General features: G+C 42.0%; 1 protein-coding gene across 9 annotated transcripts in view; it reads left to right on the forward strand.

Annotated features, from left to right (window-relative positions):
- The window catches only part of DLG2 (discs large MAGUK scaffold protein 2), an 818,767-nt gene that overhangs the window by 555,331 nt on the left and 236,723 nt on the right, over window positions 1-26,713 (forward strand). For all 9 annotated transcript variants that reach the window (XM_069969704.1, XM_069969702.1, XM_069969703.1 and 6 more), the window contains 5 exons: window positions 13,472-13,596; window positions 18,543-18,712; window positions 19,108-19,244; window positions 19,959-20,103; window positions 21,693-21,834. In XM_069969704.1, coding sequence (XP_069825805.1) covers window positions 13,472-13,596; window positions 18,543-18,712; window positions 19,108-19,244; window positions 19,959-20,103; window positions 21,693-21,834 — 719 coding nt within the window. The remainder of the gene's footprint in view (window positions 1-13,471; window positions 13,597-18,542; window positions 18,713-19,107; window positions 19,245-19,958; window positions 20,104-21,692; window positions 21,835-26,713) is intronic.

Raw genomic sequence — 26,713 nt, forward strand, 5'->3', positions numbered from 1 at the left:
GGGAAGCAGGACTCACAGGCTTTCTCTATGGGGAAGCAGGAGAAGCAGGACACAAAGGCTTTCTCTATGAGTGGGAGGGGGAGCAGGACTCACAGGCAGTCTCTATGAGTGGGAAAAAAGGGCTACCAGGCTTTCTCTCTGAGTGGTCAGGAGAAGCAGGAGAAGAAGGCTTTCTCTATGTTGGGGCAAGAGAAGCAGCACTCACAGGCTTTCTCTATGGGTGGGAAGGAGAAGCAGCACTCACAGGCTTTCTCTATGAGTGGGCAGGTAAAGCAGGACTCACAGGCTTTCTCTATGAGTGGGCAGGTGAAGCAGCACTCACAGGCTTTCTCTATGAGTGGGCAGGTAAAGCAGGACTCACAGGCTTTCTCTATGAGTGGGCAGGTGAAGCAGGACTCATAGGCTTTCTCTATGAGTGGGCAGGTAAAGCAGGACTCACAGGCTTTCTCTATGAGTGGGCAGGTAAAGCAGGACTCACAGGCTTTCTCTATGAGTGGGCAGGTAAAGCAGGACTTACAAGCTTTCTTTATGAGTGGGAAGGTAAAGCAGGACTCACAGGCTTTCTCTATGAGTGGGCAGGTAAAGCAGGACTTACAAGCTTTCTCTATGAGTGGGCAGGTAAAGCAGGACTCACAGACTTTCTCTATGAGTGGGCAGGTAATGCAGGACTCACAGGCTTTCGCTATGTGTTGAGTATAAGGACTTATAAGCTATCGCGTACACAACTGGTCAATATCACTTTAAAGGAAACCAATCAGCTGCTTAGGGAGAATGAATTGGCCCCAGTTCTCCCACGCTGTACCTGGCAGACTCCAGCAGGGCGGCAATTTCAAAATCTTTAATCATTGGTCCCTGCGCCTGGTACCTAGTCATGAGGGTTGAGCTTCAGCGGTCTGAAGTCTCACGGCGTTGGCACTCTTCCCTTGATTGGCAGCCTGAGCAATTGGCTTAGCATTAAGTTCCCAGCCCTCAGGCTGCCAATCAGGCTGCCAATCAGGCTCCACCCTCATGCCTAATAATTTACTAACACTGGAATAGGTTGAGGAGTTAATAATTTTTAATCGCTCTTTATGATATCCCAGGGTAAAGGAAGTAATGCCTCGCCATTTTAACCCTTTCTTCCTGGATGCACTCTTCCTCACAAATTACATTTTTGGATTTTTTTGCAAGTACCATTTCTCCGGAAATAAGACCTAACTCCCCCTCTCCCCCCCCCCCCCCCCCCCCCAAAAAAAAATACCTGGCTTTATTTTGAATGTTATTAGGAGAAAGCTTGAAATATAAATAAGCTCTAGTTACAGTCAGCTGACCAGATCCCTCACACCAGATTCGGAGCATCAGCCAATCAGGGCCAGACTTGTTATTCTCCACCCCCATCTTCTCAGCACAAGCTGCAGGGGAGACAGGAGGGGTAAGAAGATGCACAGTAGGGGACATTGAATAGGGAACACAGGGTACATGGGCCAACTACAGAGGGTGGAGGGAGGTATACAGTATGGGGGCTACCTGCAGAGGGGGGATGTATACAGTATGGGGGAACAACTACGGAGGGGGGAGATATACAGTTGAAGATCCTAAGGTCACATTCTTCCAGCCTCCATGTAAAGTTTCCTTACTTCTTAGAAAGTCAAATCCCAACGCTCCCCAATGCTTTTAGGGCTGATAGAAAATCTATATGTCGTCCTTTATGTAAAAGCTATTTTGCCTGCAGGAAAACGTTTGATCTCTGCCTTGGGACAATATAAATTATTGCAGCGCTCCATTCGGCTTACAGTAATTATCAAAGAAGAGTTTTCAAAAGCGTCTAATGAGATTAAAACGTAAAGTCACCAAGACGTCCCAGCAGCGGGGATTGACGGCTGAATGTCATATATTCCAAGACGCAGAGCGCCGAACAGTATGAGGTCATAGCGGATGAGCTAGAGATGAGTGAATCGATTTGTCTAGAACTGAATCTTATACAAGTTTCCCAAAAAATTCACATTCGTCCAAGTCTGACTTTTTTGGAATTTGTTTCAGGAGCAGGAGCTACTGTCCTTGGAGTTCCTGCTCCTGTGCACTGGGGGGGGGGGGGGGAGTTGGCATGCAATATATGCCTCAACACTCAGGGAAGATTAACTGTACAGTACTGTCGTTTTCTATGGGTTTACATACATTCCGCGGTGAGTATATAAAGTCCTGCCCCCCTTTACCCACCTGTGCTCAGTTGATACATTACCGGTCCATGCTCCAGCCTCCTTCTGTGACTCCTGGCTCCCCGACATCCCGCTCAGCCAATCAGTGCACTGTCCTGCCGCAGCCACTGATTGGCTGAGTGTGACATCAGGGAGGCGGGAGCACGGGCAGGTAATGTATTAATCGGGCACTGGTGGGTTAAGGGGGACGGGACTTTATATTCTCACAGCAGAATGAAAAATCCGCTGGGAGTATGTAAACCCATAGAAAATGACAGTATCAGGAATCACATAGAATTTTGCTGTAAAAACTCGCGGCAGGTGTGAAGGCAAAGGAGAAGTCTGGCGAAAATTTTTATTGTATTGCCCCCCAAAAGTTATACAAATCTGCACATTTTCTGCACTTACTACTGCATCAGGACATCACTTTCAGGATAACATGGTGATGTCACTTTCAGGATAACATGGTGATGTCACTTTCAGGATAACATGGTGATGTCACTTTCAGGATAACATGGTGATGTCACTTTCAGGATAACATGGTGATGTCACTTTCAGGATAACATGGTGATGTCACTTTCAGGATATCATAGTGATGTCACTTTCAGGATAACATGGTGATGTCACTTTCAGGATAACATGGTGATGTCACTTTCAGGATAACATGGTGATGTCACTTTCAGGATATCATAGTGATGTCACTTTCAGGATAACATGGTGATGTCACTTTCAGGATAACATGGTGATGTCACTTTCAGGATAACATGGTGATGTCACTTTCAGGATAACATGGTGATGTCACTTTCAGGATATCATAGTGATGTCACTTTCAGGATAACATGGTGATGTCACTTCCAGGATAACATGGTGATGTCACTTCCAGGATAACATGGTGATGTCACGACCCAACTCCCAGAGCTGTGCGGGCTGTGGCTGCTGGAGAGGATGATGGCAGGGGGATGCTCAGTGTCCCTCCAGTGCCCTGTGTCCCTCAGTGTCCCCCTGCCATCATCCTCTCCAGCAGCCACAGCCCACACAGCTCTGGGAGTCGGGTTGTGACATCACCATGTTATCCAGGAAGTGACATCACCATGTTATCCAGAAAGTGACATCACCATGTTATCCAGGGGCGTAGCTAGGATTCATGGGGCCCCATAGCAAACAAATTTTAAGGGGCCCCACTCTCTACTCACAACACAAAGCACTGCACATAATTGCCAGCTGGGCAACAGGGGTCAGAGGTTATCAGTGCAGTAAATCAGAGATCTCTGTCATCTGCTTGTTAACCTTTTTTTTGTGTTGCAGCATGTAAGTAAACATTGGGTCACTTACACACTGCAGTACATAAGGGGTTAAGCAGAAGGACAAGCTCTATTACCTTTTCCCCCGGGCCCCCCTCCTGCACGGGCCCCATAGCAACTGCCTACCCTGCCTCTATGGTAGCTACGCCATTGATGTTATCCAGGAAGTGACATCACCATGTTATCCAGGAAGTGAAGCCTTGATGCAGTAGTAAGTGCAGGGAAAAAAGCACTTTCTAAGCATTTCCCGTAATAAGTGCATATTGGGGATTTGTACAACTTTTAGGGACAATAAAATTTCGCCGGACTTCTCCTTTAATTGTCTCTTACATTGCCCTACCCCCACCGCTACATATATTAAAGTATTAAAACTCCAAAGTGCCATAATGTTCCCGTCATTTGTATCATTCCCCATCTTTCCAAGCTCCCAACTTAGTTTGTCTTGACCTCTGCACCTATGGATAACCCACCGGTCCCTCACCTCGCCATCTAAACACTCCCAGATCTATACTGTACATAGCAGAATAATTGCCGACTATCCCATTACACTTGTTTCTGGGTGCGCAGCTCACGTGCAATCAATAGCAAAGAGACCAGGGGAGCATCCAGGTAAACACATAAATAATGGACGTGAATATTCCGTTCACGAGGAGATACTGTAATTATAAAAGTGATTCTCCCAGCTGAAGACTCATTAGCAGTCATGTAGCAGTAAATCAGATGTATGCAATGCACAGGAGGGTTGGCACCGGATTTGGGAATACATTGTGCATCACCGTAATGAAACAAGCCCTGCGGCCCAGCACAGTCTAACTCCTTCATTACAAGTCTGTGTGATCCCGCTCCATTACTCAGCCCCCCCTCCCGCACTTTGTGCATTTTCATTTTGTAGATTCACGTTTTCTGACGTTCCGCGCTGCCCTTTCAGAATGAATATGTTTTATAGCAACTTAGCTTAACATTTCCATCTTGTGAGTTGTTAATAACCCAATTAGCATGTAAGGCCGACACCGCGAGAATCCTTAATCAGACTGTTTGTAAGGAGCCCTGTCTCATGGTATAACCGTCCCCATCTCAATGGTTAATCTGCAGTCTGGGAAAAGGGAATTTGTATGATTAGATTGTGTGTCTATCATCACAGAGACTGGGAAGGTATAGCCTATATGATGTAGATGGAACCTATAATATGGGTGACTCCTGGAGACAGTGTTATAGTAGTTATATTTTTGTATATAGGGGGCAGTATTATAGTAGTTATATTCTTGTATATAGGGGGCAGTATTATAGTATAGTGTTGTATATAGGAGCAGTATTATAGTAGTTATATTTTTGTATATAGGAGCAGTATTATAGTAGTTATATTTTTGTATATAGGAGCAGTATTATAGTAGTTATATTTTTAAATATAGGGGGCAGTATTATAGTAGTTATATTCTTGTATATAGGGGGCAGTATTATAGTATAGTGTTGTATATAGGAGCAGTATTATAGTAGTTATATTCTTGTACATAGGAGCAGTATTATAGTAGTTATATTCTTGTACATAGGGGCAGTATTATAGTAGTTATATTCTTCTATAGAGGAGGCAGTATTATAGTAGTTATATTCTTGTATATAGGGGGCAGTATTATAGTAGTTACGTATATTCTTGTATATAGGAGCAGTATTATAGTAGTTATATTCTTGTACATAGGAGCAGTATTATAGTAGTTATATTCTTGTATATAGGGGCAGTATTATAGTAGTTATATTCTTGTATATAGGAGCAGTATTATAGTAGTTATATTATTGTATATAGGAGCAGTATTATAGTAGTTATATTATTGTATATAGGAGCAGTATTATAGTAGTTATTCGTAAACCAGAAGAAAAATAGGAGCGAGCACTAAAGCGCATGTAAGGCTCAGTAGACACTCTAGGTCAGGACTTTAGAGTAGAGGATGTATAGGCAAATAGATATACAGCTAGGTGGTGCATATAGCTATAGTGAGAGCAAATCCAATACAGTCCAATGAGAAAAAGAGCTAGCACTCACCGTCTGCTGTAAAACATATTCCAGTTTATTCGGGGTTCACTTCAGCATGAATCGGGGGAGGGAGGTGGAAGCAGGTGCGTCGGGCGACAGGCTGTTTCACGTGCGCACAGGCACGTTTCGTCAGGCCCACAGACGTCACTGCCGGGGGAGGGTCGTGTATAAATAGGTAACAACAATAAGTGCAAAATGTTAAAAAACAATTAAAAAAAGTTGTTGCAAAAAAGATCCGAAGTCATTGCGTTCGTTTAAACCTAGGGGTCCTGTAGCATGTAATCTACTTATCCAAATCGACTCCCTTTGAAGTAAACGTTGGTGGCGATCTCCGCCCTCTTTGTTACAAAACACTCGTTCCAGACCTAGGAACTGCAGTACCTTGGCGTCACCACCGTGCGCCTCCCTTACGTGGGAAATTAACCTGGGTACTCCCTTACCCGTCTTAATGGAGTAACAATGCTCCTTATATCGGGTATTGAGGGCCCTCTTCGTTTTCCCAACGTAAAAACGTCCACACGGACAGAAAATAGAGTATACCACAAATACAAATTTTACATGTAATGAACTCATTAACGAAGCACTCCTTGCCATTCAGGCGAACAGCAGATACGGGGTGCATACGACAACAGTACGCGCACTGCCCACATCTCCTGTTACCTATAATAGTGTTTTTATTAAGCCAGTTCTTTTGGGGGGCTGTACTAACGCTAGAGGGAGCTTTCTTTTTTAATATATCTCCTAGAGTATTATTTTTACGGTATGTAACAATGGGTTTGAGGGATGCTATTCCATTGAGATCGGGGTCATCTTCAATGTAATGCCAATGTTTTCTGATGCTATCATTAATGTGTTTATTCATATTTGTATTTTGAAAAGAAAAAGCAAACCTTTTAGGTCTCGAGCGAGGGTTCTTCTTACTCTTTAGTAACTGTAACCGATCTTTGCAGGATACTTTTTCTATAGCTCTGGTGACTAACTCCTGAGGGTATTGTCTCTCATTGAATCTATCAGCTAACTCAGTGGCTTGTTGTGTGAAAAGATGCTCGGTATTATTAATTCTTTTAAGTCTCAGGAACTGGCTGTATGGAATGCTATTTTTGACCTGTTATGGATGGGAACTCTGATAATGCAAAAGGGAATTGGTAGCCTGCGGTTTTCTGTAAACAGAGGTGATCAGATCGTCACCTGATATATCGACTAGCACATCTAAGAACTCGATAATTTTCCCTCCGAACTTGCTGGTAAAAACCATATTGACATTATTTGTGTCATTGAGATAGGTAATAAACTCATTAAATTGCTCCTCAGACCCCTCCCAGATGATAAAGACGTCATCGACGTACCTAAGGTAATTCTTAATGTGTGAAATAAAAGGATTGCTGTTGTGGAAAACAATATTCATCTCCATGAATGCAAGAAAAAGGTTTGCATAGGTGGATGATATGGGCGTACCCATCGCGGTACTGGTGTTTTGCCCGTACCATGCACCCTCAAAAGTAAAAAAGTTATTATTAAGAATAAACAGAAGAGCTTCCTTAACAAAATCTCTAAGAGGTAATGGGTGATTAGTGCGTTCGAGGATGCGATCGATTGCCTCCACACCCGCATCATGAGGGATGCGGGTGTAGAGGCTCTCGACGTCCACCGAAGCCAAAAAACAACCAGGGCCAAAATGACTATCTTTAAGAGCTAGCAAAAAATCATTGGTATCTTTTAAATAGGAGGGGAAACCATCTAGGAGGGGTCTGAGCAACCAATCCAGGTATTGAGAGACCCCCTCAGTGGCCGATCCGATTATCGAGTTCTTAGATGTGCTAGTCGATATATCAGGTGACGATCTGATCACCTCTGTTTACAGAAAACCGCAGGCTACCAATTCCCTTTTGCATTATCAGAGTTCCCATCCACAACAGGTCAAAAATAGCATTCCATACAGCCAGTTCCTGAGACTTAAAAGAATTAATAATACCGAGCATCTTTTCACACAACAAGCCACTGAGTTAGCTGATAGATTCAATGAGAGACAATACCCTCCGGAGTTAGTCACCAGAGCTATAGAAAAAGTATCCTGCAAAGATCGGTTACAGTTACTAAAGAGTAAGAAGAACCCTCGCTCGAGACCTAAAAGGTTTGCTTTTTCTTTTCAAAATACAAATATGAATAAACACATTAATGATAGCATCAGAAAACATTGGCATTACATTGAAGATGACCCCGATCTCAATGGAATAGCATCCCTCAAACCCATTGTTACATACCAAAAAAATAATACTCTAGGAGATATATTAAAAAAGAAAGCTCCCTCTAGCGTTAGTACAGCCCCCCAAAAGCACTGGCTTAATAAAAACACTATTATAGGTAACAGGAGATGTGGGCAGTGCGCGTACTGTTGTCGTATGCACCCCGTATCTGCTGTTCGCCTGAATGGCAAGGAGTGCTTCGTTAATGAGTTCATTACATGTAAAAGCACCTTTGTGGTATACTCTATTTTCTGTCCGTGTGGACGTTTTTACGTTGGGAAAACGAAGAGGGCCCTCAATACCCGATATAAGGAGCATTGTTACTCCATTAAGACGGGTAAGGGGGTACCCAGGTTAATTTCCTACGTAAGGGAGGCGCACGGTGGTGACGCCAAGGTACTGCAGTTCCTAGGTCTGGAACGAGTGTTTTGTAACAAAGAGGGCGGAGATCGCCACCAACGTTTACTTCAAAGGGAGTCGATTTGGATAAGTAGATTACATGCTACAGGACCCCTAGGTTTAAACGAACGCAATGACTTCGGATCTTTTTTGTAACAACTTTTTTTTTTTAATTGTTTTTTAACATTTTGCACTTATTGTTGTTACCTATTTATACACGACCCTCCCCCGGCAGTGACGTCTGTGGGCCTGACGAAACGTGCCTGTGCGCACGTGAAACAGCCTGTCGCCCGACGCACCTGCTTCCACCTCCCTCCCCCGATTCATGCTGAAGTGAACCCCGAATAAACTGGAATATGTTTTACAGCAGACGGTGAGTGCTAGCTCTTTTTCTCATTGGACTGTATTATAGTAGTTATATTCTTGTATATAGGAGCAGTATTATAGTAGTTATATTCTTGTATATAGAAGCAGTATTATAGTAGTTACAGTATATTCCTGTATATAGGAGCAGTAGTATAGTAGTTATATTCTTGTATATAGGGGTAAAATTATAGTATTTATATTCTTGTATATAGGAGCAGTATTATAATAGTTATATTCTTGTATATAGGAGCAGTATTATAGTAGTTATATTCCTGTATATAGGAGCAGTATTATAGTAGTTATATTCTTGTATATGGGAGTAGTATTATAGTAGTTATATTCTTGTATATAGGGGCAGTATTATTGTAGTTATATTCTTGTATATAGGAGCAGTATTATAGTAGTTATATTCTTCTATATAGGAGCAGTATTATAGTAGTTATATTCTTGTATATGGGAGTAGTATTATAGTAGTTATATTCTTGTACATAGGAGCAGTATTATAGTAGTTATATTCTTGTATATAGGGGCAGTATTATTGTAGTTATATTCTTGTATATAGGAGCAGTATTATAGTAGTTATATTCTTCTATATAGGAGCAGTATTATAGTAGTTATATTCTTCTGCATCAGGGCAGTATTATAGTAGTTGTATTTTTTGCATTATATAATAGTATATTTTTCATACTGTAACTTCAAAAAAGCTACAACTCCTGAAGTGATTTAGCAAACTGCACGTCACTTTGTTCTTGGCACCTATTAGAATGTACATCACTCAGTAGGTGGTGATAATGACACGTAGTAAACATCTCTGTCCAAAGGCATCATGTTCTTTTCTTCTCTTTTCCAGCCCTTGTATTATCCGGGATGCTAAGGCTTCTGAAATAAAATATGTTAATAAAATAATAAAAGTACAATCAGTCACCCCGAGCACAGATGGTAGTGGTAGCACTCGTGAGACTGATACGTGCAATTTAAATATAAAATCACTGAGCTTTAAATAAACTATGCTGACAGATGGTAGATTACTGTGTGATAAGAATTTGTTTAAAGAGATACTCTGAGCGGAATATTGCTAAGAGTATTCAACCTTTACCCACATTTACCAGTGTTTTGTACCTGAATCACCTCTTACTTGATTTCTCAAGGGGACAGTTTTAAGATAGTCTCTGTATAAGTATATCCCAAGGAGTCCTGCTTCTTCACTCCTCCATGTAATGTCTCAGTGGGGGTTGTCTCCTTACTTAAAGGGGAACTCTGGTGATCTTTCTAATCAACTGGTGTCAAAAAGTTATATAGATCTGTAATTTACTTCAATTTTAATCTCAAGTCTTGCATCAGTAAAGGTTTTCTATGGGGATTTGCTACTGCTCTGAACAGTTCCTGACATGGACAGAGGTGGCAGCAGAGAGCACTGTGTCAGACTGGAAAGAATACACTGCTTCCTGCAGGAAATACAGCAGCTGATAAGTACTGGAATACTTGATATTTGTAATAGAAGTAAAAACATTTATTCAACTCTCTGATCCCACAGCGATCTAGTGCGAAGCTCTGCTAGTCACCTCAATATCTTTTTAACTAGTGGCTGCAGCCAAGTAGTTGTCTTATCGATCACTTGCCAAACATGGCTCCCACCACTAAGCAGTGATGCCAGTGGAACATGTGACCACCGAGGTCACTGATTGGCTGCAGCAGTCATGTGTCGGCAGCCAATACACAGTGCTTTGGCACTGGATCACCATAACAATGGACAGGCGGGTATTGTTTATTTTATTTCCCGCTTTTTTAAAGTCCTGATTACCTCCCTACCTCCTCTTTCAATCTTTCGACCTCACAATGGGGTTGGCTGGTGAAGAAAAGAGTTAGTCCTGAACTAAAGTGGTAATATTTTTTTGACTTTTTTTTTTACTGTATAGGTATTTAAAGGTGTTTAAGAAAACATGTCTTCTTTCATCCAAAAACAGTGCCACCCCTGTGCACAGGCTCTGTGTAGTATTGCAGCTTAGCCTGTTTTATGCCAAAAATTAGCCACAAATTTTGTCTTCTAAGTAGTGTTGAGCAGACAGTTTGCGTTTTGCAACATTCTCCAAACCTTAGTATTTAACTGCTGGTGTCCAGAGAAGTTGGAGGCATTGATAGGCTGTAGCCATGATTTCCTGGCATCCAACTTCTCCAAACACCAGGAGTCAAATGTCAAGTTTTTCGGGTTCAGAGAGTGTTGCCGAACCCGAACAGTTCAGCAAATCTGTTTAATGCTACTTCAGCTCCCCCATTTATACTAGGTCCTCCCAGCCATTTAGTATTAGTATCCAGTTATACAAGCATTAGTCTTGTCTCTGTGTCCGGGGAAGTTTCCGGTACGCCCAGTGAGTGTATCAGCTGTCCGCAGCCCACGCAGCCCTGTGGAGAAGTCATGCAGAATCAGTTCTATACACAACAAGGCTGGGAGATGACTGGGAGGCGAATGTTCAATGAATTGGATGATATTTGGGAAGATTCGTATCTCTGTTTTCATTTGGAATGGAAATCCCAGATACCTGCGTCTCTGCTACTCGGCTTATTAACATTTTAATGGGGAGATACTGAGCGTTGCTTTGTTTCCTGAGAGCTACGTAATGTCTTACAGATCCTATCAGCTGCCCCCGTCCTCCACTTTTTATTTATGGGATAGATTAAATGTCCTGTTCTACTAATTCTCTTCCGACGGAACGGCCTTATCTACAGGTTTCTAATCAGAATAAATATCCTGGAGCCTCATTACACTTCATTACTGTCTTCTTGAGGAATACAGAAGAGAATGTGATGGAAGTGCCGTGTACTGTACCATAGGAAACAGAAGGGTTATTAATGATATATCCTCCGGCTTAATAACGGCTACAAGTGGGGTACCCCAACGGTCAGCTTTTGCAGGGTAACATTTACCAGCGGTGTACCACATGGGTCGGTATTCTAGGGGTTGCAGTTACCAGGGGAGCACTGCAGGGGTCAGTATTAGAGAAGTCATAGTTACCAGGGGAGCACTGCAGGGGTCAGTAATAGAGAAGTCACAGGTACCAGGGGAGCACCACAGGGGTCAGTATTAGAGAAGTCACAGTTACCAGGGGAGCACTGCAGGGTTCAGTAAAAGAGAAGTCACAGTTACCACGGGAGCACCACAGGGGTCAGTAATAGAGAAATCATAGTTACCAGGGGAGCAAAACAGGGGTCAGTAATAGAGAAATCAAAGTTACCAGGGGAGCAAAACAGGGGTCAGTAATAGAGAAGTCACAGTTACCAGGGAAGCACCGCATGTGGCCACAACACCACCAGGGCAGGAACACAACTACCACTTTAGTAGCCATAGCAGCTGCTACGGGCCCACTGCATCACTCCCTGCAATACACTGGGCCTACTGAGCTGTTATCATACTACCAAGGGAGAAGTCTACAGTGGGGGACACTATGTACTGGAGATGGTAGGATACTAGGGGAGATGATTATTTTGTGGGACACTATGGGAGATGTCTACCATGGGGGGCACTATCTACTGGGGGGGAATACCAGGGGAGATGCCTAACAGATGCTATCTACTGGGCGGAGGAATAACAAACAGGGGGATTATCTTCAGGGGGAGAAGGGGAGCCCAATCAAATGTTTGCTATGGGGCCTCGCCAGTGTTACAGTAAAGATCAGTACTGGTACTGCATTTCTCAACAGTGGTGTGTAATTCTGTACATTTGTGCCCCACGTTGCACAATGTCTTGCCAGAAGTCCACTTTAGCCCTAGTATAAAACTATGGGGCCCTTGGTCAACTTTTTCCCAGTGCTGAACTTCTCACTTCTTTCATCTTGTCCTGGAATAGTCATCTTTCACAACCTTCTCATATGGAGAGAGGCTGCACTTCAACTTTTCTCTTCCACTCACTAGAGAGGCTAGCCTAGAGTAAGCTCATCCTTCTCTCCTGGAAGGTTTCTAGCTGTGTGAGTGTTTGTAGGGGTTAATCCTTACATTACCTCTCAGCCTTCCCTACGTTCAGTATTACACAGAAGTATATGTACATATCTACAAAACTACCTCTCACATATAAGAATTAGTATACTTTAGTGTATTTAATATATCCATAACAACAATTAACTAAAAGAAAAATAAATCAGCCCAAGGTCACAAATACATCAAAAGGCTTCCATATACGGTACCATGTAGGGTGTATGTCAGTATACATAAATTACTACATAAATTAATTACCTTCTACCTTTCACACAAATATATAAAGACATAAAGATGGCATATATGCTGTAGTATACAAGGATACATATCTTACATAATAAAAATTCTTTTCACCCTAATGTACGTTTTGCCAGTAATGCTTCCTCAGGGGTGCGTCCTGATGAAGCATTACTATTACCAGCATTACATATATTGGGATGAAAAATATAAGGCTTCTTGGACATCATATCCTTTTTATACTGTATTGTGTTTTTTGTCATTTTAATAGCATTCATAGACAGTAATGCACTGTATAACCTGTATATAATACCTGCGCATTGTACCATACAAAGTATATAGCAAAATAATTTTTAGGTTGTAGAGGTACAGAGATATTGTGCATCAGCCTGGACGGTTAAAACTCTTTTTTTATATATGTTACTCTTTCTTATTAATATTTTACCATATCTTATAATCTTAGTCTTTTTTATGAGGCTTCCTATCTTTTATGTATGTCACTTTTCCCATTAAATACAGAAGAGCAGCTCTTGAGCCCAAACTGCTGCTTTAACATGAAAGACTGTGCTGAGCAGTAACATTTATGTCACCATGTAAATCTTTGTTCTTAGGCTTTAGTGTACAGTTTATACTCATAGCCAATATAGTATAATGCAGATGATGAGATTTTACCATCGTTTATTAGATTATCGTATGGTTTTTGTGCCTTTCATTTTCTATGGGATGTATGATTGATGGATAGATCATTTTTATTTACAGGGAAATTCAGGTCTTGGATTTAGTATTGCTGGAGGAATAGACAACCCTCATGTAGGAGATGACCCAGGAATATTTATAACAAAGATTATACCCGGAGGAGCAGCGGCAGAGGATGGAAGACTCAGGTAAGAGAAACTGATGACTTACTGTGTGTAACACTCTGTAAACTATGTTCTTACAGTGAAGATTTATTATATGAATACAGATATGCATTACAAGGAATAGTTCACATTAAAACCGTTAAAATGATTTTACTTGCAGTACCATGCCCGACCATGTGGTGTGCTGTTGAAATCACCCACTCTCTATCCTATGGAATTAAAGGGGAAGTCTGTCCAGACCCATTTTTTAGCAAGTGCTGGGGAGGGGGAGGACAAAAGAAATAACATGTTCTTACCTCCCCTGCTTCAATGCTGGTGGCAAATACCGACGCTCCCGTCCACAGATAAGCTGAATGGACCCCACACATCATGACCCAGGTCGTCAGTATGCGGCCACCAGTGCTGGAGCAGGGGAGGTAAGAGCATGTTTTTTCTTTTATTCTCCTCCTCCCGAGCACTTGGTAACAAAAATGAGTCTGGACGAACTTCTCCTTTAAGTTTTGGTCATTGGAATACTCCTTTAAGTGGACATCTTCCTCTCAATACTGTGAATCCTTGAGTCTGCAATGCTCACTTGTATAGCTGCACAGCTTCATTCCTGCACTGATGTCTCCCACTACACCTATGAACTAATAGACACTGATGCTAGGAAGTGTGTGATCTCCGCACAGAGTGCTTAGTGGGTTCTCTTCTCTGTCTGCTCATACTGTATACACAGGCTATGTGATCTCTTTTTTTTCTTCGCCCACCAGACAACCTTTTTCTGCTCTCTATCTAGCCCACCTTCTGACACAGTATAGACTCTGTGATCTGCCCTCTCTGATGACATGGATGCTTTTACCCTTCTCCACTCTCTGTAGTCCAAGCCAATACAATACAAGACAAGACAAAACCTATAAAACTTTCCCCCTCCATGCTCCAAAATGTTGAAGTTTACTTCCGAACATCTTTCCGACAGCAGCACAACTCCTTTATTTATTCATCAGTAAAACTAATGAGTATCCAGCAGCTGATACCAAAAGATGGGAAATGCAAATGATGTCTGAAATCTGCTAATGCTCCCTTATACTGCCAAGAAAATCCATCCGAGTTACATAATGACATTTTATTCCAGGTGGAAGTCTACGTGTGTCATTATTTATATTCTGATACCAACAACCCATCATTTATACACCACACAATGTGTGACGGTAACATCAGAAATGACAGGTTGTGCGTTAGGTTTTCATTATAATTATGTCCTCTGATCAGCCTTTACATTAAAACCACCACAGGTGATGTAAATAACATGATGTTATGACAATGGCGTCTGTCAAGGGGTGGAAACAGAAAGCGAACAGTCAGTTCTTGAAGTTGACGTGTTGTAAAGAGGAAAAATGGGCAAGTGTTAGGATCTGAACCAATTTGACAAGGCCAAATTATGATGTCTAGACGACTAGGTCAGAGTGTCTCCTGGACAGTAGCAGCGAGCGCAACACAAATCCCTAGTACAGACATGTACTGTACATCAGCCCTTGTCCAAATAGAATAAAACTCTATTCCTATTCATATGGTTCTGTATATTAAAGGGGTTGTCCAGGAAGCAGAAGAGCGCTAAAGCTTTCTGCTCCACAGCACTTGAACAAAAAATAAAGTGCCCCATTAACAACTAGTGCCCTTTTAATACCTCGAAAAGAAAAAAAAAATACTCACATAAACCCATTCCCACGACAAATGTGCAGTGCAATTCAGGCTACAGAACTTTTACAGCTTTTACCATTTGCTGTCGCCAGCATGACGAAGTCATCAATGTGTCAAGCCTTGTAGACCTGAAGTGTCTGGTGGAGCAATGAGACTGATTCCTTAATTCTATATTATTTAACTTTATTGGTGTCCTAAGGATGCAGACACAGATGAATGAGGTGCAAGGATGTGGTTTATATAGTGAAACCACCCATAGACAGGTATAGCTCATCTATATTCTACAAATCACTACTTTTCACCTGCCACATGCCCAACTTTATATACAAGCCAGAAAACCCAATGAGGCCTAAAAATTCAGACTTTTTATTTTTGCATCTGGCAATGGTATACATCGGCCACTTATCAGCCTTATCCCAAAGCAAGGTCTTCAACACATACCACTGAATAGGTATACTACAATTTAAAAAAAAAGCACACCATGAACATGGTGTTATTTCTGGAAGAAGGCAAAAAAAAAAGTTGTGATTCCATTCTTTAAATGTAGTAAATATACCATTAAAAGGGTTGTCTGGGATTACAAAAACATAGTTACTCTCTTCCACAGCACCGCCACTATCCTCAGGTTGTGTGTGGTATTACAACTTGGGTTCATTCACTTTAACAGGGGTGGTGCTGTTTCTGGTAAAAAGCAACCATGTTTTTCTAACCCTGGACACCCCCTTTAAAATCATAATGATTATGGTCATCCATGCCTGGAAACAGGTTTGCTTTTCACCTTCGGGGCAATTTTTTTTTATGCTAGACTGGCGGGAAGTTTAGATCAGATCAGATTAGATCATATTCCAGATTTATTACGAATAGATAAAAATTATATTTAGACAAAAGTTAGAATGCAGCCGCTAAAGAAGCAGATGCCTCCTCTAGTAGGAGTGTGGAGACAGACCCAGTTTGGGGGGGATCAGCTGCGCCTGAACGCTGCCGCTGAACTTTGAGAGTCACATGTGTTCAGCCTAAATCAGTGTGACATTCCGCCGCCAGCCATAGTCAGAGGTTTATTCTGTGTTTCAGTCGAGTGGCCACACTATTAACCTATTCTGAGAAGGATGGTGTGTGCTCTGTACATTCCTCCTAACAGACTGGGTAGTGCTCAGTGGGTAATAGAGTTAAAGCATTCTTCCAAAATTGCTGCCCAAGGACACCTCTTTATGGCGCCGGGGACAGAGCTGTGAACATTAAAGTCTACACAGACTCCTTGTCCTATAGGCCACCATAAGGTGCCGCAATATGGCACTCTATTTCAGAATATTTCTTTCCCCCTAAAACCAAGAAGGCGAGGGGAAGTAAAGTGTGGCCCCATAGATTGCTGTGGGCCATGTACAACTTTAAGGTTACATACAGGCAAATTCTAGAATATCTGGAAGTTTCTGAAGAGGGGAGGGGGACCTCCTGGACTACTCATCTGCTTTAAATTTGCATTTATTCGAAAGAGTTTTTTTTTTTTTTTTTTACCTGGTCCAGTGTCCATATTTAAGAGGTTTAGGGGTTTGGCCTATGGTTTGTATTAGTTTAGGGGTCTGGCCAGGGGTCTGTTTTAAACTAGTGAGTCTTTTATGAGGTTTTTAATAATCTACGTGGTCCGAGGTGTGTGTTTAATTAGTGGGCATTAGGATAAAGGTCTGGTCTGTATTAGATTAAGGGTCTGGTCTAGGGTCTGTATTATTTTATAGGTCTGGTCTGGGGTCTGTATTATTTTAGTTGTCTGGTCTGGGGTCTGATTTTTGACTAGTGAATCTTTCTGTGAGGCCTTAAATAGTTTACATGGCCTGAGGTGTATAATTAGGGGTCTGGTGTGGGCCTGGATTACATAAGGGGTCTGACCTGTGGTCTGTATTAGTTTAGGGGTCTGACCTGTGGTCTGTATTAGTTAAGGGGTCTGGTCTGGGGTCTGTATTAGTTTAGGGGACTGGTCTGGGGGTCTGTATTAGTTTAGAGGTCAGGTCTGGGGTCTGTAAATTATTAGGTGTCTGGTCTGGGGTCTGTACTTGTTTAGGGGCCTGGTCAGTGCTCTGTTTTTAACTACTGCATTTTTTAATGAGGTTTTGAATAGTTTACATGGTCTGTGGGGTGTATTTAGGGGCCTGGTCTGAGGTCTGTATTAGTTTAGGATTCCAATTAGAGGTTTGTATTAGTTTAGAGGTCTAAGGTCTGTACTAGTTTAGGGGTCTGGACTGGGGTCTGTATTAGTTTAGGGGCCCAGTCTATTGTCTTTATTAGTTTAGATGTCCCGTCTACTGTATGTTCTGTATTAGGGTGGGTTCACATTGAGAAATTCTCACGGATAAACTCAGCGGAATTCTGCTGGCTGTATGTGCTCACAGACGCGCGCCTTTCCGCCGGCTCTATAGACACCATTCTATGGGCTGGCTGATTCCGCATTCCGTCGAAAGAACTGACATGTCAATTCTTTGGGCGGAATGCGGAATCAGCCAGCCCATAGAATGGTGTCTATGGAGCCGGCGGAAAGGCGCGCGTCCATGAGCGCGTACAGCCGGCGGAATTCCACAGAGTTTATCCGCAAGAATTCCTCAGTGTGAACCCACCCTTAGTTTAGAGGTCTGGGGTCTATATTATTTCAGGGGTCTGGTTTGGGGTCTGTATCAGTTTAGTGGTCTAGTCTATGGTCTGTATTAGTTTAGAGGTCTGGTCTATGGTGTATATAACTGTTGTGACTGTGGTGTATGTACTGTATCTGTCTTTAAATGTTGGCCACTACTGATTTCTTCGTTTCTAATCAGCTCTTCCCAGATAGCCAATTGTTTAGGGTACATATTCATAGAAAGTCTCCCACTCATTCACTTTCTATGGATCTGTTTGCTTACTTGACAGTGCTTAGCTGAGCGATTCTGCTCTTCTGATCTCGCCATTGTTGAGGGTCTCAGCACCAAGACCTCACTGATACAAATTCATGAGCAGTAACTAATTTAATAGAGCTGGTGTAGGGCGCTCATTGCAAGGGCTTTATCATTTTAATTTAACCCCTTCCATTCTTATTCTCATTTACTGACACTTTTCTTGGACGTTTTGCATATGCGTAATACAGTATGGTGAGGCATACGTGGTCCTGTTATGCAGTGTCCTTGTATCTCTATATACTAAAGTATACAACAATGGGATCTCGAATATGTATGTAACGAAACCCCGAACATATAGAATGTGCAAGGACGTTCATTCTGCCATTAAAAGCCATGAGATAAAGCACGATTTCTCATGCATGAGCTTTGTTCCAGGGTCAATGATTGTATTCTGCGAGTGAATGAAGTGGATGTTTCGGAAGTGTCGCACAGCAGAGCGGTAGAAGCATTGAAAGAAGCTGGTTCCATTGTCCGCCTGTATGTACGCAGAAGAAGACCCATCCTGGAAACAGTTGTAGAAATTAAACTTTTTAAAGGGCCAAAAGGTAAGAGAATCTTACACAAACCCTTTTTTTACTGTCACTTTAAGAACTGCAAAGTAAAAAAAAAAGACATTAAGGAGTCCACATCCAGTGAGTCCATAGCATAGCATTTAAAACAATCCAACATGGCAGCCATCACCAATGGGAAAATTCAGACACATTTCCACAGCAAACTGCCGGCTTACTTATGGGTAATAGTTTTGTACTAATGCATGAAACATAGTGGAGAAACATTAAAGGGGAAGTCTGTCTGTATCTGTATTTATAGCTAGCTCCTAGAGGAATGTCCAAGATATGGGACCTTCCTCCATTATGACATCTATTTGCTCAAATAGGGTACCGGGTAAGGCATTGTCTTTAAGAGAATTATTAACAGTATTATTCTTGATTTTTTCCAGGTTTGGGTTTCAGTATTGCTGGTGGAGTCGGAAACCAACACATTCCCGGGGACAACAGCATTTATGTAACCAAAATCATTGAAGGAGGAGCAGCACAAAAAGATGGCCGACTACAAGTGGGGGATAGGTTACTAATGGTGAGAAAACAGGGCAGCCCTCCTCCAAGACCTTCCAGAATGACACCATAGAAATGATCATACAGTGTCCAGTCAGCCATTGGATGCCAGATGCCCAATAGTGGTAGCCTGGACCAGAACTTCTCTAAAGAGTCTTATGCAAAATATTTTAGATTTTAACGAAAAAGTTGATAATTTTTGAGATCGGAGAGAACCTCTATTTCTACTTCATTGTTGCTGCCAGTGATTCCCTAATCGTTGGTTAAGGACAACTCCCAGCATGCTAGTTTTTGCACTTTCCTTTGCTGGTGACTGGTTGCAGTCTGTTTCGGAGAAACGCTGGGCATCCATAATATCCATTGTATATCCATTATATGGGTGCTGCATTATTTCAGCACTGAATAACAAGTATACATTGTCTTTAAAGAGATTATCCTCTTTTTGGTAGGAAACAACAAGTGTTTAGATTCTCTATAGCACCACCACAGGAGAAATGAGGTATTACACAGTACTCATGTAATCCATTGGGCATACTTGGTCCTCCAGAGTAGTAGTTACTCCGGCTAATAGTTGAGGGTTCTTAATAGGATACTGACCCTCCCTATTAATTCACAATTATCTAATAAATGTGTTTTTTTTAAACCAACAATCCCTTTAAAGTTTCATTGGCCTATACATCATACATCAGCCGCCATCTTGGTGACCTACTGTGATGTTCTCATCTTCTCTCCCCAGGTTAATAATTACAGTTTAGAAGAAGTAACCCATGAAGAAGCCGTAGCTATACTGAAGAACACATCTGACGTAGTTTACCTGAAAGTGGGAAAACCCACAACAATATATATGACCGATCCATATGGCCCTCCCGATATCACCCACTGTAAGTACCGTGAGAAATTTACTAACAAAAAGATGTGTCACCTGACTTTTAAAGTTTTATGTTCTGTGTACCCATGGACTAGGCTGTATTCATCTGTGATTGGTATGTACAGTATTAGACAAGTCATAGAAATTACAAGCTTTGCCCAGTGTAGGATACCCTGCTGGTAGTTGTTTGTGCCATATGTGGTTACCATTGGTTGTGAAATGAATTGAGGATTCTTAATACCAGTCCAAGGAAGACGCATTAACCATATGACGAAATACATGGAAATCACAGTGGTCTAAATAGATCCACCATAAGTCTTTATACAGGATAACCATTTCCACATGAGTTGACCAAATTTGGCCAGTCCATCATGTGTCGTGGCTACAGGCTGGTGGTGAATTCCCAGGGGCACACCTCGTTACATGATTGCCTGGTGTTGTGGTGCAGTTAAAGGGGTTATTCAGCGCTACAAAAACATGGCCACTTTCTTCCAGAGACAGCACCACTTTTGTCTCCAGTGTGGATGCAGGTTTTGTAACTCCATTCCAGTTCCAGTGAAGTGAATGAAGCCTAACTGCAAACCACATCTGAACTGGAGAAAGAAAGTGGCCATGTTTTGTAGGGCTGGATGACCCCTTTAACAAGCCAGACACTGGTACAGTAAAATCGTAGTACAGTCTTTAACAAGCATTTCATGTAATGGAGGTGCAGTCTCATATCACAGTTATCAAATAGATGGCTGAAACATGAAGGTCCCTATTGGGAAGTGAGGTAGGATATAGGGGTCCCAGAAACTCTTTCTGTTGCTGTAGCCCCCAACAAGTCACCTCTGGGGGGTTTGGTATTACTGTGTTGCTTTAACAAGAATAGTTTTTGCTGTTTACTTTAATATCCACAATGAAATGTTGTTCCTTGGCATAAATGGTAACTTGGCAGCCTCTTGGTCTCCAGGCCTGGCCTGGAGGGTCCTAGAATATCTACGGGCACATGTCTAACTAGTCCCCAGCGTTCCCCTTTGTCTCTTTCTCTCTCTATAATGCCACACTTTGCTCCTCAGGATATGGACTAGAAGAATCTCACCAGGTTGTAGTTCAATCTCCATAGGAGCTTGTCAGCCCCAAGAAATCCTGGGTGTTAGACCTAAGTCAAGAAGAAAGGATTGTCTTCCTCATTGTACTCTAGACTAATCATAGCTTAATGTCCTCCCTCTCTGCTAAGTGAGAGGCAGGGCCAGAGCTGGAAATTTCCACATACTAGAAGGTTACATATAAAAGTCTATGGGCCTATGAGTTGAGTCTTACCCACAACCAAAAAAGTTCAAACATCAGAACAGCAAAAACAATATAAAACATAAATACACTAAATATACAGGGGCTTATGTCTGACACCCAACCAACCAAGATTCATAGTGGGACCCTGAATAAATATTCGGACCAAGGTAGAGTAACTGGTTTAGCGCCTTCCCTCTTTCTCGCTGTGAAGCACATGGCACGACCCCCCACACACACACCACCAACTACGACCAGTCTCCAAATGCCTCCTGCCATAGGTCCATGCCATATCCTGGTGTCATTGTAAATATTTTCTTTTTTAATCTCTAGCCTATTCCCCCCCTCTGGAGAGCCACATCCTCAGCACTGCAAACAATGGCACCTTGGAATACAAGAGCTCATTGCCACCAATCTCTCCGGGAAGATACTCTCCAATCCCAAAGCACATGCTTGTGGAGGATGACTACACCAGGTCAGAAAACGCCTTTCATATCTATTATTTCTAATACAAGCAGCCTTAGAGCAGCAGTAACATTGTGTCAGGACGTCTCCCTAAATTGACAGTGACATTGTGATGGTTTTTTGCTTTGGACTTATACTTGAGGAATTGCTGAACATGTTCCAAGCTTTACGATTCTTTGTGCTTTACTGACTGGGATATGCTGTAACTTACTGAAATAAATATAGGAACATTACCCTGAGTTTCTCCTTTACTTCTAAGACAGTGCATGATTCAATTCACTGTGGCTCATGGCATTCGGGTCTGACACCTCCACTGGGTGGCGCACTCCTACGGGACACATAAGGCGTGATCGCATGTACTGGTATTACATATACCTTTTGTGTAGACATGTATGACAATAGTAAAAGGGAGAAGGTTCATCCCATTATTGGCTACCATTTTCCTCCTTGAGATGTGAAAAGTGTAGCTTATAATCTCAGGTTCACCCTGTATTGAATGGGGTTGTCTAGATTTAAGAAAGCATAGTTGCCTTCTTACAGAACCAAAGCCTTACCCTGTCCATGGGTTGTGTCTGCAATGGCAATTTAGCTCTATTGAAGTGAATGGGGCTGAACTGCAGTTCCAGACACAACCAGGTGGGGCACTATGTTTAGATGCATGCTACCATGTTTTCCTAATTGAGTACGCAAATTGAAAAAGGTTTTCCAGGACTAAAAAATTGATGGCCTATGCTTTGACCATCAATGAGGGTCCAACTCCTGGGTCTTTCAGTGATCACTGTAGCAATGAATGGGGCTGATCTGCAATAACACCCAAAGCCACTCATACATATAAGATTGGGTCCTTCATTAAAGCAAGAACTGTTCCTATATTTTGGTATTCCACTGCAGTTACTAAATACACATACTATCATACTATTCCATGTTCATTTCTCTTGTTGTGGACCCATTCATTACACTGGGCGATTAGTGGCTGAACAAGCCGACATCCCCTTGTGTATTTGGGCCAGCGAAAAACGAGTAAATGCTCACTGTTTGGTTGTCTGGACCCATCAAAAAATGATTACCCATTGGATTCATATCCCCCCATGTAATAAGGGATGGACACTAATAAAACATCTTTAAAAAAAATTAGAGATGGACGGCCAACAGGTGATGTCAGAAATGGGCAGCTCAAGTGATCCAGTGATTGTTCCAGAGGCCTTCCCTACATCATGCCCACACTCTGTTGTTGGCCTGCCCTCTTTTCCCATGACTGTGGGCTACTATGTATTGTTTATTGAAACCTTAAAGGAAGGCTTGGGTACTTTTTCCTCTTAGTGTTTGGTGTGGCCCCAGTAGGATGGGTAAAATTAGATCAGATCATTGGATTTTTTACACTATCAGTATGGAGAGCAATATTAATGGAGGAAAAAAAACATTTGCCCCTACCTGCTGACTAAGCCTTACTAGACAAGTATTCAGTATTGGGCACAGGAGGAAGTAGGAGGAGGAGGCAGACCAGTGATGTTCTCTATGCCGTCTCCTTCCGTCAACGAATAGGTAGCAAAACACCAAATAGGGCCAACTCGCAACAGGACAGGATGGGGGTACAGCTTCCCTAGGTCGGAGAATTGGCTGTGATGTCAAGAACCAGTTTGGCAAAAAGTTGGGGAAACTTGATTAGGACCCACACCTGGATCCTACAGATGATACAATAATACCATCACTTCCACTACTTGCGTAAGTCCAAGGGATACTAAGATTAAGGAGAGTCCGTCATAAAGACGTGTGGAGATTTAGTGGCAATTTCTGGACCACTGGAAATTCTGGGAAAAAAAGGATATGCAAAATAGCTCTCACACCACTTAGGCATAGTGGTGTCCCTTCAAGTCAGTGTCTCACTCTAGAAGTCTTAAAACATTGACTGGGGAAATATGTCTACCAAAAACCTGATCTGCAGATAGCTGTTTTGGGGTTATTTTCCCTTTAGAGCAGGGTGTTGGCTGGCAGCCTTTACACGTCTTTTTGACAGACCCTCCTTAAGGAGAATTTGTATCCCTTTGACCCACGTTGATGGGCCTCACTAGCCAGCCAACACCCTGCTCTTCACTGATGAAGGGGCAATAACTCTTAAATGGCTTTCTGCAGATGGGAAGTTTTTCCTCTCAAAGAGATTTTTTTGGCTTGCCATATTTCCACAGTCAATGTTCTAAGACTTATAGATGGAGTGAGACACTGACTTGAAGGGACACCACGTTGCCTAAGGGGTGTGAGAGCTATTTTGCATATCCTTTCTCTTCTTTTCCTACTGCAAATTTTTTAGTGACAGGAAGAACTATCTAAAGACCATTCTAGTCCTTGAATTCCAAACATCTAGTAAGAAGCTGATATAGTCGGGCGCTACTGCTGCTTATGGGGAACAATCCATTAAAGAAGTTGTCCAGGAAAAAAACAACTTATCCCCTATCCTTAAAATAGGGGAAAAAAGTAGAAGATTGCAAGAGGTCCAACCTCTGTACCCCCTGTCGATCTCAGTATTGGGCCCCGACTTTTGTGTGATGAATAAAGTTGTGGGTATGGCACGTGATCCGTGACTCTATTCATTTCTATGGAATTACAGAAAGAGCCAAGTACTCCAGAAGAGCGTTGTACTCGTTTTTTTCCGTGGCTCCATAGGAAGCCGGGGGCCGATTCGGAGATCATTGGTGGAGATGGGGGGGTACAGAGGTCAGACCCCCCCACGCTCTCTTACTTTTCCCCTATTCTGTGTTTACCCCTTTAAACTTGTTTTACGGCAAAGCTGATTTCTCCGATCTCATTGTGTTAGGCCAGAGGAGTTACACGTCGTATGGCGCAGATTTAATTACACACTTTGTCAAAATATTTAGTTAAAGTCTTTAGTAAAAAGATAATGTGCGGCTTCCTCAGGCCCCGGAGTAATTGCAAATTAATTTAATATCTGAGTGAGTCATCAGTAAACCTGCAATGGATTCTGTAAGGCAGCGAAAATAGTTTGCCAGAATATTAATCATATGACGCTTCCGGTTCAATCAGCGCTCCGAACGGTGAGGGAAAACAGTTTAATTATATCGGAGGGAAAACATTTACATGACAAAGTGCGGTGGATGACGGTGATGAAACTTCAAGGTAGTGAATCGTGAACTAGAGGATTTTAATATGAATTATTGATGTATGTGGATGGGCGGTAAAAAGAAAGGAATGGGGTTGTCTGGGATTTTAAGGGAGAAAAAAAAACTTCCGATCCACTGTCGTTCCGGTGTTCCCTGCCAGACCTACAGCAGTGATGTCACATACATCATTCACATGATGCCTAAGTGTCGATGCTTACATGGCACATGACCACTGAGGCCAGTGATTGGCTAGAAGACTGTAACTTCAGTATATGATGTCAGGTTCCAAGGAGGAACATAGGGGCTGGAATGACGGTGGATTTAGACATGAGGTTTTTTTTTTCTTTTTACTCTATTTTATGTAGGTTTCATATTATCTAGAAAAACCCTTTAAAAAGTATATGGAATTTGTTCAAATATATATATATATATATATATATATATATATATATTTATTAAATTCTTAAAAAATACAATTTTTATTATATATGGTCGAATTTAAAGGAGAAGTCCAGCTGTTTTTAAAATCTGGCAGGGGGAATTTGATCAGGAATATGAACTGACCTCTTCCCGTGGTGAGCAGCGGAACCGACCTTGTGACCCTCACTGGGCTCTGGGATCTCCGGGCTGACACATCACTGATTGGCTGAGCGGCCAGTCCATTAGCAGAGACAGGCTTTTCCTCACGTCATCACAACTTGAGGGAGAATGCCTTCCGGTAGGGGTCACAAGGCCGATCCCTCTGCTCACCCCGGGCATGGAGAGAGGGAAGTTCTTACTCCTGATCCAATTCCCCCCGTGCCCCTGCTGGTGGCCAGATATTAAAAATGCCCGGAGTTCGCCTTTAAGATTAATCGTCCCTGGTGATTGATTATCAGAATAGATTCATAAAGGCATTAACATACATAAGTAGACATAAAAGGGGATCTCCAGGACATTGTTAACCTATGCTTTGGCCACCTAGGGGGATTCGATAAAACAAAATCAATAAAAGGGGATATATAGTGCCTGTTAGAACCCCTACTAGAAGACTGATGTGGCACGAATGTTAACGTGCAAGGACGTGTCAACCCTGTAAGTCCCAAAGAACCCCATTAATTAAGACATACATTTGATAGACCTACTTATAGTGGAAGCCATTTTGTGTGTTGCACTGGTATACATCCAATGAAATTGAGGTATGGACTGTCGGCATTTGGGTATTTTTTTTACAAAATGGCTTCCTTAAGTGGCCACCGCCATCGATAACATGGTTCAAGACTCCAGTGTATTTAATTTAAATTTTTTATGTGTCTATAAATGAAGTTAAAGGGGCTATCAAATATTAGAAAAAGCACATCTACTTTCTTGCAAAAACAACGCCATCCAGGTCCTCAGGTTGTGTGTGGTATTACAAGTCAGCTTCATTAACTTTAATAGCACTGAGCTGCAATACCACACCCAAACTGAGGACAAGAGTAGTGCTGTTTCTGGGAGAAAGCCCCATGTTTTACTAAGACTGGATAACCCCTTTAATACTTGGTATTATATAAGTCATTGTATTAGTACTAGTCTACAAATGGTCTTTGAAAAAAAAAATATTATTGGATTATTATTGCCTATGAAATCTATCTGGGGAGGGAATCCTGAAGGATTTTATGCACCAATTAAAGCTAGTGTTGCTTTCTGGTTTGAAATAGTAAAAACTAACAGGAAATTATTATTATTATTATTATTATTATTATTTTACTGTAGATCCCAGTGAACTTACATATGCTATGATCTACAAAGGACACC

This window comes from Dendropsophus ebraccatus, chromosome 5 (assembly GCF_027789765.1).
Source record: "Dendropsophus ebraccatus isolate aDenEbr1 chromosome 5, aDenEbr1.pat, whole genome shotgun sequence".
NCBI lineage: Eukaryota > Metazoa > Chordata > Amphibia > Anura > Hylidae > Dendropsophus > Dendropsophus ebraccatus.